Genomic DNA, 19,274 nt, shown 5'->3' with positions numbered 1-19,274 from the left:
ATGATGATAATTAGTTTGAAATCAAAAAGAAAGATGACCTCATGATTGTTTGGAATACTAACTTAGGTTATGTTTTAATGTTTTAGTTTTTGTTTTCTGATTACAATTCTCAGGACTATAAATATACTTAAAGTCTTATAAAGCACCTAAAAGAGTATTGGGGAAAAATAACTAGTTAATTCTGTAAGTGTATTATTTGTAAGCTCCACTCATAAACTGAAAATTACTATAATGCTTTTAAGTCAAAGCGTATCATATTTCAGATTGTGATATATAATTAATTGCTATTTTTATTTCTAGTGATCAATGTCTGCATCCTTTTCTACTAAATTATATTTGAAATAATTATGTAAAGTATGTAGCATTATAACAAATCAATTGCAATTGACTGATACAATAGTTATAATTGAGAATTGTATCTAAAAGAATCCTCAGTACTACCCAATGAGTAATGTGAAGTACTTGCAAATGAAAAGGCATCTTTTAAGTCAGTCACATTCTACACATGCTCAATGGAAAGCTGGATTGCCTTTTAGGAAATGTGTCAAAGGTAGCCAATCTGGAAACTTCTTACAGAGTCAAATGGGATTTTGCTTCTGATCAGTATGTCTGCATTAATCACAACCCCAGGTCGGAAGTGTTTTTTCTAGATCGTGGTTATCCCTGACCGATGAACCGGTTTCCTGACCCTAATCCAGAAACTGGAAGGGAGAATATGATTAACATTCCATAGCAATGGTTTGGATGCCTTTTAGTCATCCAGCTAACTGGCCTTTACTAGTCATGTTCAAAGTCTTCCCCTTTTAATAATTTGCGCTCTAACACATCTGATTTTTGGTTTGCTGAAATATTTAATGCCTTTCATCAGTTCCACAAAATAGTCTATATTTGATCAGATCAATTCACAGATTACAAGGCTGTGTTCAGTTTTGCAGCTGGTCAGACAATGACTGACCAAGACTACATATTTGGTTCTGAGAAAACAAAGAGAAACTCCAAGTGACAAGAAGGCACTACGAAGTTGTTAGAAAATAATAGGGGAAAAGGCAGTGGTATTTAGGAATTCACTAACTCCTAGTACCTCCTGAGCGTTTGTTAGTTAAGGAGCAGACACCGGGACTGAGGATACGATTTGGTACCTTCTTACAGTGTGGCTCCCGCCTCCCTCCGGGCACAACCCTGGGACCGCCTGCTGAGGCTCCTCCAGGATCCGTGCAGTGCGCGGCGGCACCGGAGTGACAGGCCCCGACGCTAACAGCAGCCAAGAGAACAGCCGGCGGCTACGGCGACCGTGCGCGCCCACAGACCGCACGGGGACGCGCCTTCGGGTCGGGGCAGGAGGCGCGGGTCCCTGGGAGCCCGCGGGGAAAAGCTCCGCCGCCGCCGCCGCGCGCGCCCGTCCGGCGCAAGAATGAATGGAAAGTTCAATCTCGCGCGCTTGGCGCGGGCAGCCAATGATGCGGCCCCGAGCGGCGGCGGGCAGGTGTGCGCGTGCCGCCGCGTGACGCAGGGCTCGAGTCGAGCAGCCTGGTGTCGCCGCCGCCGCCGCGCCCCGCAGCCCCCCCACCCCGGCCCGGCCCCCTCCTCCCCGCCGGGCTGTGGCGGCGGAGCGGCGGCGACAGCGGATTCGCGTCCGGCAGCCGAGCGCCGCCCTCGCTCCCCGGCCCCTCTGCGCGGCGTCCCCTCGCCGGCTCACAATGTGCTGACCCGCCCAGCCCCGCCGGCGCATCCCGGGTCCCCGGCCACCGCGCTCCCTCAGGAAGTGACAGACTCCAGGCCCCTTCCTCTGCCCCGTCCCCCCGACTGAACGCCACACACGTACTCACACCCTCTCACCCGCTCACACCCGGGCGAACGACGCGACCATGAGGCCCCGGAGGTAAGCAGTGCGCCCCGCGGCCCGGCGAGCGCGAGTGTGGCCGGGTGTGCGCGCGGGTGCGGACGCCGCTCGCGGCCCCGGGTCTGGCACGTGAGCAACGTCGAGGGGAGCTCCGTGGCGCTGAGCAGGAAGAAAGGAGGAGGCGCGAGCGCCAGGGAGGGGGAAGGACGGGGCCAGGTGGGGAAGTGACAGGTCTCGCAGCAAGTTGCCGCTCGGGAGCCGGAGCGGCGCCCTGCCTTCGCCGGCCCTGATTTATTGCCCCCGTGTTCCTACCGAGATGCGGACGGGCGATGTACTTCCGGGTTCACACCTTTCTCTCCCCGCGCCGCGCCGCTGGGTCGGCGCTCCGTGCGGGCGCGGCGTTGCCAGCGCGGCCGCCAGGTCTCGCCGCGGCGGTTCCCGGCCGGCCGCCTAGCAGGCGGAGAGCAGGACAGCCGGACGGGGACGGGCGCGGACGACTTGGGGGCGATGGTGCGACGCGGGCTGGGGTCTCGGCTGCGGGTCCGCGCGGCCAGGGTGGACGCCTCGGGCCAGCGGGGCTGCGCCGCCAGGGGGCGTCCGCTCCTGCCCTTCGCGCACTCCGCCGCGGAGCTGCTTTGTAGCCGGCAGGCGTCGGGGATCCTTTTTGCTTCGGGATTGGTAATGTAAATTCGTGAATTAAAATTAAAGATTTGAGGAGAACGGAGAAAAACGCACTTGGATTTAGGTTGCCTTTGAAAAGAGAAAAACCAAAGAAGAATCGATACCTTCTCAGAAGCAGTAACTGACTACTGACTGGAACACTGAATGCGGGTGCCTTAACGAGGATTTGTACTCCAAAAACTTTTTTTTTTTTAATTGCACGTTGGTAAATATTGAGTGTTTTCGAGTAACATCTTACAGTATGTATTTAGTGTCCTCATTGCGGAAATTTCTTAAATGTAAGTAATAGTCCGCCATTTTGAATTGTTTCATGTAACAGACTGAAATCTTAGGTTCCTGTGTTTCTTTGAGTTCCTTTCTGTGGATTTTTTTTCATCCATAGGATTTTGAGGTTACCAGGTATTATTACTGTTTATAGAATTAAAATCTTCAGTGAGGATTTTTATACTTAACAGTTCTTAATGCGAGGGAAAATATTCTGGTGGTGTAATTTTTATTTCTTGGTCAAAATATTGTGGAAGTTAAAATTACACATGACAACTGGTATTGGAATGAATTTAAAACATTTTACAACATCCTTGGAAAAGTATGACTTAAAATGATTTTTACTCATATCAAAAAAATCCTCGTTTCATTTTTTTGTGCATATTATTACCATGTTTAGCTAGGTGATAATGCAATAATGCTTTTTAAAAAATGCATCTGTTAGTAAAACAGATTTTTTAAAGTCCAACAATAAGTTATGGAACATCACAATTTAATTTTATAAGGATTTCAGGGAAGCTTTAAAATTTTAAATTGAACTATTGGGAATTTATGCCGGTTTATGTGATTTTCAAAATATAAATTGAATTTGATTGTTATGAAATTTATGCCATTTTTTTCTGCTATGGATATGCACAGATGTAATAGAGGAATCATATTATAAATTAACCATACAATATGTAATAGTTAGTGGTCCATTAGGATAATGATTAGACCCTTGTCCATTTTGGGCACAACTCTTGTTTCTCATATTCTTTATCTCTACATGTATGAAAGAGGACAATCCAGTGTCCCTAAATTTCCTAAAGAGCTTTAGTAATTAAACTGACATAGGCCTCTTTCTAGTACTTGGTGGGGAGGGGAAGGTACTACAGATGAATAAAATGATTTATTTAACTTTTTCCATTTTACAAATAGGATCAGCTTGATAATAAAATGTCAAAAGAATGTAGGATCTGCGTCAATTTGTAGTGCATATTGGTTATTAGAACTGTTTATAGGTGCTTCTCAATAAATCTGGAACCAAATGATTCAACGATCAATTATCATTAATCCTTGTCAAATTGTAGAGTGTCTTATATGTCTGTGCCTGATTTCTTTCAGAAACAGTGAAAAATTTGTTTGTGAAATTAATCAGGATTTAAATTAAAAATTGACTGTATGATGGGGAAAAATGCAGTTAACTATACCTCTTTGTAAGTGAAGCAGATTGAGCTTTAAAATGGTAGTGCTCAAAGTTAGTTTTTAGGATGACTTATTTTAGAGTATGTTGTCCATTTAAATTTAAAAGAACCACTAGAATTTTAGTAAATATCGTGGATTTAAGGGTTTTTTTTTTCTGTGTTTTCTGAACAAAGAAGATTAAACAGATCTTAACCTAACAGTTTGATGTTTGGTATCTGATCATGTAACTTTTTTTTTTATAACACATTGCTAACATAATGACATAAAATGACGCAAATCATGATTAAGAGAAAAATAAGTTACTAAATAAAACATATATACATGTTTTTTGATAACAGTCTTTAAGTATAGGACTGTTGTCTCTTTAAAATAACTGAAGTACTCTTCCAAACTACCAAATTTGGGGACTATATTAGAAAGCTCAGGTAAGGAAATTATCTGTAAACATATATCTTAATCTCTAGTGGAGCTGACTGAAAAAAAAGGAAAATAGAGATGCAGAGATTAATCAGTTCAGAAGTAATTAAAGCTATTGATTATGAAAGGGACTTTACAAAATTTTGATCAGCTTAAGAGTTTTCTTATGTGGTAATTTTTAGTAGAATATTTTTTTCTTTTAAAATTCTGTAGTCTATAAGTGCCCCAAAGTGCTTATGTTTAATTGCTTTAGAACCTGTGCTTGATTTTCTTCCCTTTTAAAGGGATTGTATTTTCTTTACAATTAAGTACCTTTTTGATGATCCAGAAGGTAAAGAATTTCTAGTTTGCTAAGCAGAATAATGAAAATTCTTTACATTACAAAACTTAAAATTGATTTATATGAAAATATCTACGAATATATGAAGTACAGAATCACATCGGTTTGAGAAACTTGCCCAGTATGTACATGTACACTGTGTTAGATTTCTCTGACACAATGACGATCTATGAAGTCGCTGACCATAGTGCTGAACCAAGACAGCCATATTGGTCACTGTTAAATCTGACTGAAAATTGTACACAGAAACTGTAGATGTTCAAGTAGCATCATCACTGTAGGAAATGTATACATATATTTCATATATACTTTTTATGTACCTTTTTACCCAAATGTATTGAAGTCAACCAAAAATTGTGATAGAGAAATTTTATCTGTGAAGTATATTAATATAACATGGATTTTGAGTAATGTCAGTAAAATCAATGCAATCAATGCTAGAGGTTTTCTCTCTTTTTGAAAGCTGCCACTTGCAGATGAAGACAAAATTTTTAAACCAATTTAAGCAACTAACGAGTTCTCTTAAAAACTGTACAATTTTAGGTGATACCACTATAAGCTTGAGTGTGAACTTGATGTTTGCAATTTTTAATTCAGCTTTATATCACTGTCAGACTGGCACTGTCAAAACCAACATCAAAACATGTGGTTATCAAAAATAAAACTAAATCATTCATGAAATAAATTCCACTTAGAAGCAATAGTAATATAGTTGTTTTCTTAGTAAAGAGAAAAGTATAAATTTTTAAATTATAATGATCTTAACTTAGCACTTTAGGGAAATTTTCTATTGTTTGAAGCAGGACAAACACCAGGCTATCACTCCTAACAATACTATTGTATTCTACATTGTATGAAATGAACACTGGTATGAAACTATTATAGAAATCACCTGAAAAGGAATGTTGTAATATGTTTAATATTTCAGTAAAAAGTACTATTTTAGGCATAGAAGTTTGACATTATTTTCCTAAAAATAGAATGGGTTGACATAAAGGATCATCAAATTAAGGGTCAAAGGTGACAAACCAGGACAAAGGGCATGCAGCTCATTTTCAAGCAATCAGTTTCTAGTTTTTTCATGGCTGAACAAAAGCTTAATTATATAGAAAAAAGGACTTAGTATTGAATGACCAGTTCTAATGGTGGAAAACATGTTTTAAATTTTTTAGATATTTTCAAATCAGTATTTCTTATTTGGGAATGGAAGATCCAAAAAGCTTTTATATTTTTCAAACAATTGTTTTACGTAACATTTTTTTCAGACTCTACAAAAATGTTTCAATTAAAATATTCTGTACTGTATTGGTTAAAAACAGACTTTACTTTTTTGTAGATACAAAATTTTAGGGAAAAATCTGCAAATCTGTTTTATCTTTTTTTCATTAATTTCTTGGTTAAAATCTTGATTTTTAAAAAAAAATTATTACACCATTAGATCACTGGTAGTCATGTAAAAATGAGCAGCCTCTAAAATATCTCGATCTTTATAAAATGTTTATTGAAACTATTTCAAATGCACTAAAAGTTCTCATTTAGTTGTTAATCTCTTGTGATATCAATGTTAGCCAATAATATTGTATATTAAAACTTAAAGTGTATATTAAATGTAATTTTTTGTTAACATTGTGAATATATAGTAATATTCGGGCTAAATTAGAATTAGTTTTGTTTATCATACCAAGAAGATACTTTAAACTTTTTAAGTTATAGTGGGCCTTCAAAGTATATGTGATTAGCTTCTTTAAGACAGGACTTTTGCCATTATTTTGACTCTTTTTAATCTAGAACTGCTATTGTTTTTTTCTTTTCCTTATATTCACTATGACCTCACCAATGAGTCAGGTATGAGCTTTATTATATAAAATTGTTGTTTAATATGGTGGAAAATACAAACTATTTGCATTAGCAAAACCAACTGTGCCATGGCTCAATTGTGTTACAACATTCACATTGAAGCTAAAGAATTGTGCTTACCAATTAACATTGTTGCCTTTAAACAACCTTGACAATATGCCAGTTGACTTAAATTATTTCTCATTGAAATTTTTTATTATCTGGAATAAATTATCTTTTGCTACAGCATGTGAAGAGAATGCTAGAGCTGCCCATATCTTCTATGAAACCAATAAAATTTCCATTTGTAAAATGAGGAAGTTAAAGTCATCTCTGTGATTCAGTATTACAAATACTAGCCTCCAATTTAAGGTTAACTGTTTACATGATATAAACAATTATTTTTGTTTCATAAATATAAAAAGCAATGTAATTTTGAAATGTTTTCCCTAAATAATACAAATTTTTCCATTCTCCAAAGATAATGTTCAAAATATTTCAGTGAAGTTTCCTGTTTTAACACTGCATTTTAACACCTGCGTGAAAATCACATGTAACTATTTGTCTTAACTTTAAAGTAGATTATTTTCTTTCATTTTCTGTATCTGTATATAATTGAAGTTACAGCATTTTCAATTTTATATAAAATTACAGTAGGATGTTCAGTTAAATTACATAATAATTTATCCTGATTTTGCTTAGGTAACACTAGAATTTAGTCTATTGACTGATTTGCAAAAAATAATTAAAATGAAGATTTTTACTACATATTAAACATTCCTTTAGGGGACAGTGAAAAAAACCATTTTCATAAAGCAACTTCAATACTGAGCTTCCACATCTGATGTTTTATTTCATATGTATATATGTTATCTTTATAGTAAATGTAAATAAATACTGTGCTTTAGGTTTTACTCTGGTGTTTGTAGTATGTTTGCTCTATAATTTTAAGTAGAATCAGTTAAAAACTTTTCCCCCAACTATTCTTCTAAGAAAGGAAAGTAACATTACTGCCTACTTTGCTTTCCAAAAAATATATGTAATTCAATTATGGCTGAAACATATTGTAAACAGACTAATTTTTGTTACAAACTGTAAAATAAATACTTAGTAAACTATAATGTGCTTTACACTTACATTATTTTAGATAATACTGATAACAAGAGAAACAAAAATCTGTTACCTTAAACATTTTTTAAATGTTGAGAAATTGTTTTGGTGAGAATACATAATGAAATAATTTTCCTTTTTTTATGGTGAATATTTTTGATTGCCAGATCATTTTTGCCAACCTAAAGTAACTTTTGCACTTTATTAATATTAGAACTAAAAGCTAACACGATGTAAATTGAATTGAAATAAAGTTCTCAGTAATATGTTATGTAGTAGTATTTTATTTTTATTTATTACTACTCAGTTCTCTGGGTTGACAGCTTGGCAGTTTTTAAATAAATTACAATGTTTAATGCATAGTAGTAATCATTTTCCTTTACATTGAATTGTTACAGTAGTGGATTAACAGTATGTAATGTACTTGAGAAGAATATTGTTACATATTTTGATAGGAGGAAATATGAAATTAAGAGTGTTTAAGTTAGGCAGTTTTATAACAGTAAGTCTACCTTATATTTAAACTAAAATTATTGAAGTCACTTTATATGTACATATTTTATATTTACAATGATCAAATGATTAATTGCTTATCACACTCTCTTTTGGTGAAATGATGATTTTTAGGAAAAATTTGTATACAAGTCCATTTAATTCACAAAAGTATCCTAGAGATATTTAACCCAGGTTCTGAAATTCAGTAAGTCACTGATTCATTAAAAAAATGTGTATTGAACTCAAAAGAATGCTAAGATTACAATGACGAGATAAATATACATACTCCCTCCCACCACAGAGCATAGAATCAAGTTGGGAGAGAACATCTTCATCGGTTATTACAGTCAATTACAGTACAGTATTACATAGTAGAGGCATTGTACTCAGTATGAAACAATAAGAAAAAGATCTAAGTGGAGACTTAAATGATGATCTTGTGAAGGGGCCAATAAATGAATTTTAGGATATCACAGTTGTAATTAAATATTTGTTTTTTAACATTTACAAAAAGTATAATACTTAATAAAAATATCTGTGAATAAATTTACAAATAGCTGTTTTTGGAGTATTCATGCATTTAAAGAATTATTTTCATTCCTTATTGTTACTATTTCATTTCAAAAAATAGTCACCTATAGTAAGAACGTGAATATTTAATATTGTGAATATTTTATATAACAGCTTGTCTCATTCCTATCATAGTTCAGTAAACATTGGATGGATGGATTTTAATATCTGTATTTAAAACTAATTCTATTTTCTCTTCCAACTGTTTTGTTTTTGAAATTTTTAAAATCCTTACTTAACATCTGTGAAATATATTAATGTCTGTAAAATAATTCCACCTTACTTTTCTTTTGAAAAGGATGATACTAAAACTATCAATGACCAAAAAACATCATGTGTAAGTTTGGATAGTGAAAAATCTGAACATTTTTATCATTCAAATCGACTGGCTTTCTTTAAACTCAGAAAGCTCATAGTTACAGCTCTTCAAATTAAATAATGTTATTTAGCTAACTTCCTTACACCATTTGATTTTCACTTTATTAAATCACCATTCATACTATTTATAATAATTTATCTGAATTATTTGAAAAAAATTTTGCAGACACTTTCGAGTTTTTTTTTCCCCCACATCTTTAGAATATGTTGTTTGGAACTTTTCTATAAATATAAGCAGATAAGATTAAGCCTGGATTGTGGGCTATTAAAATAGAAAAACATGAGCTAGTTTTTGCTGCACTTTATGAATAATATTTAAATACACCCTCACATAAACCAAATGTGCAAAATAAGACTTAGGCTCAATGTAAAGTAAAACTATTTCAATAAGTTTTAATAGTGAATTTCGTTAACATTAGGGTCTGTCATTATCTTCTGCCTTTTGGTTGTAAACACAGGGTAACTGAAGGATTTAATGTACAGAGGTTCACGTGCCTTTTGTTCACATTCTTCCTCTATTCTTTTCAAATCTTATTCAGTGGGATTGTCATCCTTTGTAAGAAGAATCTTGGGTTAACATTCAGTAGAACTCTGCACAGAAAAGCCTCCATTTCGTTTTGAGAAGAAAATTAGGGTTGCAACTTAAGGAATTTACACATAATAGTTTGTTTTTTTGTGAGCTGACATAGTAGATATAGTTTGTAAAACTTAGTTAAGGAAGGAAGGAACCCTGTGTGATAGCAGGTGAGTGGATGCATGTGCAAACCAGTCCATTTTCCAAACCCTAATAACTCTGACCTGAGGATAAAAATTATAATTCAGTGGTCATCAGGAGCTTCTCTTCCAATTGCTCTACTTCATGACTGGGTGACCTCTTCATTGCAAGTTATATTGTGTTGTGACATCTGTCAGTGGATGTATTAGAAACATCAGTACTTACTTCATCAAGAAACACAATATTGTAGGTTAGGTTCATTTTTAACTGTGGTTTAAAAAAATGACTGGGATTCTTAAATTACAATTTAAAATTAAATATTAAAAAATTTAAAACTGCATTTTGAAATCTGAATCTTTTAATGGCATCTTAATGGTCTTTAAGATGTTTTCTTAAACTACTGTCCTTTAGTTAGAATGAAGGCAAGTTTATGCCAACTGGTTATCTAATTTTGCTAGGTGAGTCTTAAATTGTAAAAAAAAGTTTACAGGTCACTTCACAGAGTCAAAACCTAAGCATTTTATTGCTTTCTAATGAGCCATTAAGCTGAAGAAGAGGCAATTAAATAAGCAATTAATGTAGTACTGACTTGAGCTCTCTGATTTTAGGTTCTTCAGAAGACAATGAGGTCATTCAACCAGGTTTCATCAGCCCCAGGTTAGTCTTTTTTAATTAAATATTTTACTTATCTGATATTTATTTAAAAAGATACTGTAGGCATATGAGAAAACTTGACAGCCCTCAGGAATTCTCCACTTTGGCAAAATGGGTACCATATCCCACTGTGCTCCAGATTACTTCATGTATAAACTGATACTCCTACCAGAATTGCATGGATGAAATCTTTTAATTAACTCCTTTTCCTCTTGATTTTAGTAGTATTGGATTTTGTGATTCCCTTTTCCATAACTCATGCAAGATACATAATAGGTATTTAAATATTTATGGAGCTGAATAAAAAGTATTTGTGGTTTGTATATTTTTATAAAACCTGTAGCAAAATAGGCACTCACAAATATTTGTTGAATGAATTCAAAGATAGAGACTTGGCTACTGTTTTCAAATAATTTACTATAACATAAGTAGCACAACATATTAGACATTTTCCAGGAAACTATATAATTTTCCTAATCTAGGGAAGCTCCATTTAGTTTGCTTTTCATGAACATGTATCAGATTTGTTCCTTATACTGCAAAAATGAGTCATGTGAACTTATAATATCTTAAACCTACACTTTAAAAATATATATATCCTTTTATTTATTTAGGTATATTGTAAAACCTAGACTTTTGTGTATAAATATTTTCTTATATTACTGAAATTAACTGAAAACTGACAACACTTTTTTCAGTAGCAGTTTTATTTAGTAATAATGTGTTACTTTGGCTTCTGCTCATGAATTTAAAGTCTTGGCTCTTGACTACTACTTTTAAAACACACTTAAGAGCTATGAGATGAGAAAATTTATGAGCATTTATAAGTACAAGTAAAAAGATGTTATTTTCTTGTTAAGCTTATCAAATATAGGATTGTAGACAGCAAGAGGAAAGCAGTAGGGATCAAAAGGTGTAATGAGGAAACCACTGATAGGCATTGCCTTTTGACAAATACTTGACTTTTTTCTAGAGTGAATCCTTTGACATAGAGATGATGCTCTAGAGAATGTCATGAAAAATAGAATTCTGAAAAGTTACTACCATATTTTAATGTACCAACTAATTTCCCCTTACTATTGATTGTGGTTTTTCTCTGGGTGCAAATTGGAGGCGGTCCAGAGGCCCTTTTCTTTTCTGTTGGGAAATAATGTTAACACCAATGTGTTAAGTGACTGCAATAAAGTTTCATGTTCGTGTTTCCTTGTTGATTAAAAAGGGGTTGGTCCGGAGAGATTCCACTTTCACCAAAAGAAAGGCTGGTTCCAGAGATGACATTTACACTACAGACATGAATGCTCCAGTCTCCTCATTTTGCAGATGAGGAAACTCAAGGCCCAGAGAAGCTTATTGATCCGAGGTCACAAGGTCACTAAATGGGACCAGAACTCTGGGCTCCAGTTTCTAGCTGGATGCTTTTTCTCCACGGATTTGCCTTCCACACAGACATCTTTTAAAGCCTAAAAATTTCTTCTCATTTGCCTCCTCTTCTACTCCTGTGCTGTTTTTTCCCTTCCCATTTTCCATCAACCTGTGCTCTTCCCTCAAATGAACCCGAAGTGAAAATATTAAAGGAAATACCTGGGAAACAGTCCAGACTCTTATTTCAGTTATCTGTTTTAATAAGATTAAGATTTAAAGAATAAACTTTCATTCATTGCTTTGAGAGAGGGGGAAAATTGTATGTTAACATTATTTAGTGTAATTTCTACACTCAGAATATTTATTCCAAAAAGAACTTTAAATGATGAGGCATACGTGTTCAAGTAGTACAGGTGAAAAATATGGATTCATTTTTCAAATAAAACACTAAGAATCTTGCTTTCGTGCTATTCTGGGCAAGTCACGTAATGCTTATTAAATGATTTCTCTAAACCTATTGTTGTTATAATTAAAACCACTTAGGAAAGTATTTGTTAATCCTAGTTCAGAAAATATTTGAGAGGAGTAATAATAAAAATTTTATTTTTCCTTTTAATTGAAGAAGTATGTTAATAGAGTAGGATTTTTTGCTATTCCAGTTTTTAAAAAATAAGCTTTCTACAAAATGGTGGTGTTAAAATAATGCCCCTCTTGTGAATTAATTTTGTTGCTCTACTTTGCTGAAACTTAACAGACCAAGATGAAGGACACATTTGCAAATGCTTGTTTTTTTAAATATAAAGGCATTTTGTCTGGCAAATTTTAATTTATGCTAATCGGGTCCTATATTTCCATAATTTATTTAATTACACCTGGGGAAATGTGTTAAGATATTTAAAGAAAAATTTTAAGAGATTTTTACAGCCATGCAAAAATTTTCAAAATGAATCAGTTGTGCTCAGGGAGAGCATTTTGCTTCCAGACAAGAAAATTAAATGAGAACGGAATTTTGCTCTCTGGAAACAAAAATCAATAGCCCCCATATTTTGCAGTGCCTCTCCTATAAGACCAACACACCCAGCTGAGTACTCCTTTCATTTAACTCAGTATTGTAAAAATTTCAAGGAAGTTATTTGCCAGGGAAGAAGTTTAATGAAACGCAGTGGGAGGGATCAGCAATTTGCCCGACGTGAGGGTCCGCCGCTTTGGGGCGGGAAACCTCACGCCGCGCCCGGAGAGGGGGTTCCTTAAAATCGCCTCCCAGCCGCCCCCGCCCCCCACCCGCTTCCCCGCCGACGGCTTTTCCTGATTCTCCAAAGGCGCGCGGCGGCATTTTCGCGGCTTCCCGAAAGGACGGCGCCAGGGGTCTGTCTGAAGACAGCTCCATTTTAGGCATGGCCTGGGGAAGGGGGAGTGTGTGGACATTTTCTCGGGTTCTCCTGCCCCCCCTTCCCCTTGACTTGACTTTTCTGATTGCAGAGACTCTGACATCTCACAGATAAAGGGGTCAGATTATAAATAATAGATTATCTGGAAATGCAGTAAAAGTAGTAGATTGTGCCAAGTGTTGCCTTCATCCTGGTGAAGGCAGAGGTTTCTTTTGTTTGGTGTTCTTCGGAACAAAATGACAAACGTGAAAGTCCCCTAATTAGTGAGAAATCATCAACCTTTGGACTGGCTGGACTTCTAGAGAGGAGGTGGTGATGTGAATAGAGGGAAAGGTGACTGGAGAGAGAAAGGGGAGTGGAAGTGGTAGGGGCGGGCGGTGGAGGGAAAGGGCAGATCCGCTGGCCGGGGGTCTCGGCGACCCCGGGGCCAGAGTGCGCGTGAAGGTCCGCGGTCACGAGAGCGGCGCGGGGCTGCAGACCCCGGCCTTATTTGCCAGGAGGAGAGCACGGGTGGAGTCGTTCGCCGCAGCCCCTCCTCCTAGTTTTAAGAAGAACCGAAGCATTGTTTCTGCTTTAGTACAAGTCACTCATTGCTTATAGTTGAAAACAACGACGGTGTGCTCTGACACCTCTTTCGACTCCTTGCATTGTACTGTTGGAATTATAAAAAAAAAAAAAAAAAAGGAGGGAAGATAGAGAAAGAAAATGTGCACTTCGTTTTTTAAATGTAGAAACCTTAGATTGTGATAACCAGTGGGCGTATGATAGGTTATTTCCTTGATCCCCCCACCCCCGTCCTAGTGCTTTGACGATTCTTTGTACCTACTTGAACTCATTTTAAAGACATTTTTAAAGAAGTATGATAAATCAAGCTACTGAAACATTTGGCTTCCACAAGTACAAAACATGCGTTTTGAGTCAAGCATGGGTCTTTCTGGCACTAAAAACAAGTAGGAAATGAGAAAAAAATTAAAACCAGAAGACTTCAGGAAGGTGACAAATTGGAAAACGTTCTAGGAAATTCATGGGACCATTTTAAGTGAAAGAAGCACTCTATGAGCTTAAAGAGATTATGGTCAGTTTTATAAAAGAATCTTAGGCTCAAAAGATTGGGGGGGGGAGCAGAAAAGACGAATCTATTTAAAAAAAAAACTGTGCCATATCCCAGAAATGGGGACTGATATTTTCTGTCACTTCACTTTTCTTCCCTCTTTTCCCAGTTCCCTTCCCTGTTTCTCCCACCCTCTCCTCTTCCCAACTCTTACCCTTTCTTTTTTACCCTCCCCCCTTCCCCCAGGTATGTAAATGAATTTGCCTTAAATTCTTTGTGAATGAATGTTAGAGGATTTCTCAAAGTTCCCAGTTGGAAAAAGCCTTCTACCTGACTTGAAAGGCCGATGTCCCTCTCAGGAAATGAATGAGTCGATAACCTCTGACACCAGTGACCAGTCCAGTGAACCCTACCTTAATTCCACTAATACTGGAGGCCCCCAATCAGGCAAGACTGAATCTCATAACCATACCATTCAATGTGGTTCACTTACAGTATTTCACACTTTTCCTCTGTGTATTTATAGGTTGGAATTTCATCACATTTAAGGAAGACAGATTCAGAAACCACCTACACATCTCTGATTTTTATGGTTAAACAATTTTCTAATTAAAAATAAACGGATAAAATATTGTTTACCATGAATGTGTCAATAACAAAAATAGATTATACTGGCCTGTGAATTTTATGATAATTTTACATAAATAGTAACATTTCCCTCAACTTGCGTGAATACTTTTTCAGATTATTTTTCCGTTACAAGATGATTTTAAAAGCAATTCTTTCATTTAAAATAAGAAAATATACACAAGTTATTAAAAGTCGTTTTTCTCTTTCATATTATTCAAAATATTGAACCTAGAATACCATCATTCGTTACTTCATTAAGGTCGGTGTAATCAGTTGATTTCTGCTCTTAAAATAATGCCTAATAAATATTTTGTTAGCAAATAAATTTTTGAGAGCTTCAAGCTTTTTGGGACTCTAGCAAAATCATTTGGATTTTTAGTTTTTCTTTCCTCTGTACCAGTTGGCACATCGTTATCCCTCCCCCTGCAAATAAATAAAATGAGAAGGCTTTGCCTTCTTTCTTGAGAAACAACAAAAGAAATAAACAGATTAAATATCTTTCCAATTCATCAATCTCGATTGACGCCTTTTACCACAAACAGTTGAAAATAACATTTATATAAATGCATTTATTTCAGATCTGAACATAAATTTACATTTCGTTTTTTAGTATGGAAAGGAGGTGCAAAAGAGTGCATTATGTGGGTTTTCAAAAGCTTTTCCATTCAAAATCCCTGTGTTTTAGTTTGTGTGAAACAATGTTAAGAGTTAGGAGTGTGGACATGTTTGGCGAGACCGGGAGGGGGATTGCGGGTATGGTGGGGGAGGGTCAACTTGGTAGCTTTGCTGAAGGGAAGTGGTATCTGTACAGTTTCTACGTAAACTGCTTGTTTAAGAAAGTGGGGGGTGGGGTGGGGAAAGAGTGGTGGTGCGTTTTACTGTTTCAAAAATAGGTGGTATTTCATATTCTAAAGGAAATCAAGCATTTCTGGTGGTATTTCATATTCTAAAGGAAGTCAAGCTTTTCTAGTTGACCTATAGTATTTACTGTAATAGTCGATGAGGGAGGCAATATTGGTGTCAGCATCTAGTAATCAACAATCGTTTGAACCAATTTTAAAGGTAGAGGGTAAGCATTTTCAAACTGGGGGCGGGCCGGGTAAGGGAAGGTGGGAGCCTAATCTATTATTAAATTTTCGTTTATATGACTCTTCCATCCCCTGGTAGTGGACTTTTTAAATGTCAGAGTCCAGTCTATACGATAGGAAGTTACCCTTTTTTCCCACTTGCCCCTCTTTTTCACCCTCTCCCCCTGCCCGCGCCTGCCGTTTTCTCCCCCACCTCTTTCTCCCGCTTTGCAGCCGCCAGTGCTGGCGGCTCCTCTTCACCTCCCCTGCCTGGCGCTCCCCTCCCCCTCTCTGCCCTACGTCGCCTTGCTCTTGGGGAACAATCGCCACTGATTGAGGTTCACTCTATGTTAGGCTGGAAAACTGGGCTGTTATTTAGGAAGTCATTAATCACATCTCCTCCCCCGGAAAGAGATGGCGGACAAACCTGTGAAGTACAATTCCTTACCAACCCCCTCCAAAATGTTCCGAAATGGTAAACCTAAACACAATTTGACTACATGAAGGTGATAAGCGATTTTTCCGGTAGGATTTTATTTTAAAGTTGAAAAAAATTTCAGAGCACAGTCAGGTAATTTTGTGCTTTTGTCTTATTGTAGCTATAGGTTACCATTATCTAAAGTTTCATGAATATGTAATTACGTTTAATTAGATCTTTTGTAAATTATGTATTTCCTATAAGAATTGAATTAAATATGAAATTTGCGTCCCAAGCAGGTTTACTGTTACCGAGCAGCTGAATTCTTAGAGGAAAAAAAGCGTAACATCGGTTGCTTTATTTAATGGCTTTTCCCCCCTAAATGAGATTATTTAGACAGGCTTGTGTGTAAGGCACGCGTGTGCACATATATGACTGCCGTTTTTCTAAATCGACGATTCACAAGGGCTCTCCATTGTGTTTAAGTAAAAGCACGAAATCAGCATTCTGATTTATCGTAAAGAAGCGTCCCAAATTGTCTTAAAGATAACATGTTTGAGTTTTTCGTGTTCATTCATAAATTATTTTGATGTCAGCATAGATGAAATGGCGATTGGTTATCTCTTCCTCTTGCCAGCCCCTTAAGGATCCGAGGTGAAATTAGTAGCAAGAAAGCATGTAATTGACAAAGTCACGTGTGCTCAGGGGGCCAGAAACTGGAGAGAGAAGAGAAAAAAATCAAAAGAGGGAAAGCACATTAGACCATGCGAGCTAAATTTGTGATCGCACAAAATCAAGATGTTAGATTGATGCAGAAGATCACTCCGTTCCAAAGGGAAAGTTTTCATCTCACGAGTTTGGAGCAGAGGGCCCGTGGGGCAACATGGCCGAAGGTTAATTTTCTTTTCTATTGTTTTACTGTGATTTTCTCTCTTGCTTTCTCCCCCCATCCCCCTCTCCCACCCTTCTTTGCCCGTCCCCCTCTTCCCCTTTTACCCCAATACTGGGCAATACCCCCACCCCCCATCGCGCAGTGGGGCTTTCTGCAACCTATTGTTATAGATCTCCAAAAATGTTTTGTACCGCCCACACTGATTCACAACTTGAAAAGCTTTCAGGGGGCTATTGTTTGAATTGTTTGAGTGTGATTAAGCGCAGTTTCAGTTAGTGAGCCCAAGAAAACTTTTGTACACCTGCCCCCTCCCCCATTCCACCCCAACTTTAATTGAAAGTTATTGGGGGGGAGGGGAATGCACATTGCAAATAACCCTGGATTCACTGCAGCCGCATGTGCATTAACTCGTTCTAACCATCTTCACGGTTTCTTTCCTCCTCGTGCCCGCGGGAGAGTACTTTCGCTGAAAATTTTTTCTTTGTAAATGGGATCAGTGTTAAATCAGCAATATGCAAGTAAAGTATTGCATGCTGTACTGTAATATGTGGCTGAAAAACGGAGTTAAATGAAAAAGTACACGTATGTACAGAAACGTGGAAGTTGTAATCGATAGAACAGTGTGGCTCCCTCCCTCCCCCACTTCCCCTTTAACCCTTTCATTTTAAATATTTTCTGCAGGAAAAAAGAAGGAATCAACCATTTAATAGCTTTTTTTCCCATTTCCCATCCCCTACCCTCATCCCAAGCTGTTTTTTTCCCCCTCTTCCAGTGAACAGTGCGGGAATACAGACTAACTGACTTTTTTTGTCCTGTTCTACTCAGGCGGGGCAACCAAAGGTGGTGGAGAAGAGCCCGGGAAGCTGCCGGAGCAGGCAGAGGAGGAATCCCAGGTTTTGCACGGAACCGGCCACTGTAAATGGTTCAATGTGCGGATGGGATTTGGATTCATCTCCATGGTAAACCGAGAGGGAAGCCCCTTGGATATTCCTGTCGATGTATTTGTACACCAAGTAAGCCAAACTTTTCGTTTTTTCCGTCTTCACCTTTTTCCATCTGGAGGAGTTGATTGGTAGTTTTGCCAGTGGACTTATGATAAGGTGCCCTTCAAAATCTTCCTTACAGTCACGAGTGAATCCAGTTCTTAGCGTATGTGCATGGGCTCCTTCCTGGGTGTCTTCTTCTGAGCAGAAAATGAATTCTTTGAAATTTCACTGCTGGGTGCTGGCTGACTTTATTCAGCAAGTTCCCCTCTTCATTCGACAGAGAAATTGCCGTGGTGTAGCTTCCGGTGTTATTGGTTACAATACATTCTCTGGTGTATGCCTGGGCAGTGAGGGGGAGATGAACGAAGAAACAGTGATCATTTTAAGTTAAAAGAAAAAGCCAAATTGCTGTTATAAGTAACCTACGTGTCCCCTTAATTTAGGCACCTCTAATCACAGTATCTTCCCCTATTTTTTCATCTCTGCCTGCCTGGTAGTCATTTGTAGATTCAAATTAAAATAATTTGATTTCACAGTAAAATAACGTAGAACATTGTTGGCCTAGTAGGGACTTGAAATGCAAGAGAGGATTCTTGCTAATCAAACGTTTTAGAAATGTGCTCCCTGTAGGGCATAGGTCCAAGGACACTGTCTCTTTAAGAGACTGCACTCAAAAAAACATGTGGCCAGAGGCGGCTCTAGTTTGTGTGTTTAAAATGTGCTAGTCGGCTACTTGGGGTAAATTTCCACCACTGCTTATAGTGTGTTGTAATTTTTTAAGATACTTAAATACCAAATTGAATGTCATTGCTTCTCATTTTTGAAATTTTGCCCAGAAACAAGTAAATTAATACCTCTCCCCTTTCACTTCTCTCTCGCTTAATCTCTTAGTGAAAAAGGTATTTACAGTTTGCAAACTTGATTATTTCATCGAAAGAAGTTAAATAAATATAAAATATCTGTAATGAATTTTTAAATAGGAGTAAAAGAATTTA

At 37.3% G+C, this 19,274-nt stretch overlaps 1 protein-coding gene and 1 long non-coding RNA gene across 2 annotated transcripts in view; both read left to right on the top strand.

The window, feature by feature from the left end:
• The first annotated feature begins 2,739 nt into the window (after positions 1–2,739).
• Positions 2,740–12,140, top strand: LOC135321590 (uncharacterized). The gene is made up of 3 exons (XR_010381458.1): positions 2,740–2,799; positions 10,440–10,488; positions 11,705–12,140. It is a non-coding gene; the product is annotated as an uncharacterized LOC135321590 (long non-coding RNA).
• Positions 12,141–17,028: 4,888 nt separating this feature from the next.
• LIN28B (lin-28 homolog B) overlaps positions 17,029–19,274 on the top strand; it is a 101,587-nt gene continuing 99,341 nt past the window's right edge. Inside the window, exons 1-2 of the mRNA XM_064487121.1 lie at positions 17,029–17,294; positions 18,119–18,306. Of these exons, the coding sequence (XP_064343191.1) occupies positions 17,285–17,294; positions 18,119–18,306 (198 nt within the window). The 5' untranslated portion in view covers positions 17,029–17,284. The remainder of the gene's footprint in view (positions 17,295–18,118; positions 18,307–19,274) is intronic.

Source organism: Camelus dromedarius, chromosome 6 (assembly GCF_036321535.1).
Source record: "Camelus dromedarius isolate mCamDro1 chromosome 6, mCamDro1.pat, whole genome shotgun sequence".
Classification (NCBI taxonomy): domain Eukaryota; kingdom Metazoa; phylum Chordata; class Mammalia; order Artiodactyla; family Camelidae; genus Camelus; species Camelus dromedarius.
The sequence above is the reverse complement of the archived record's forward strand: the minus strand, read 5'-3'. Positions and strand labels throughout refer to the sequence as shown.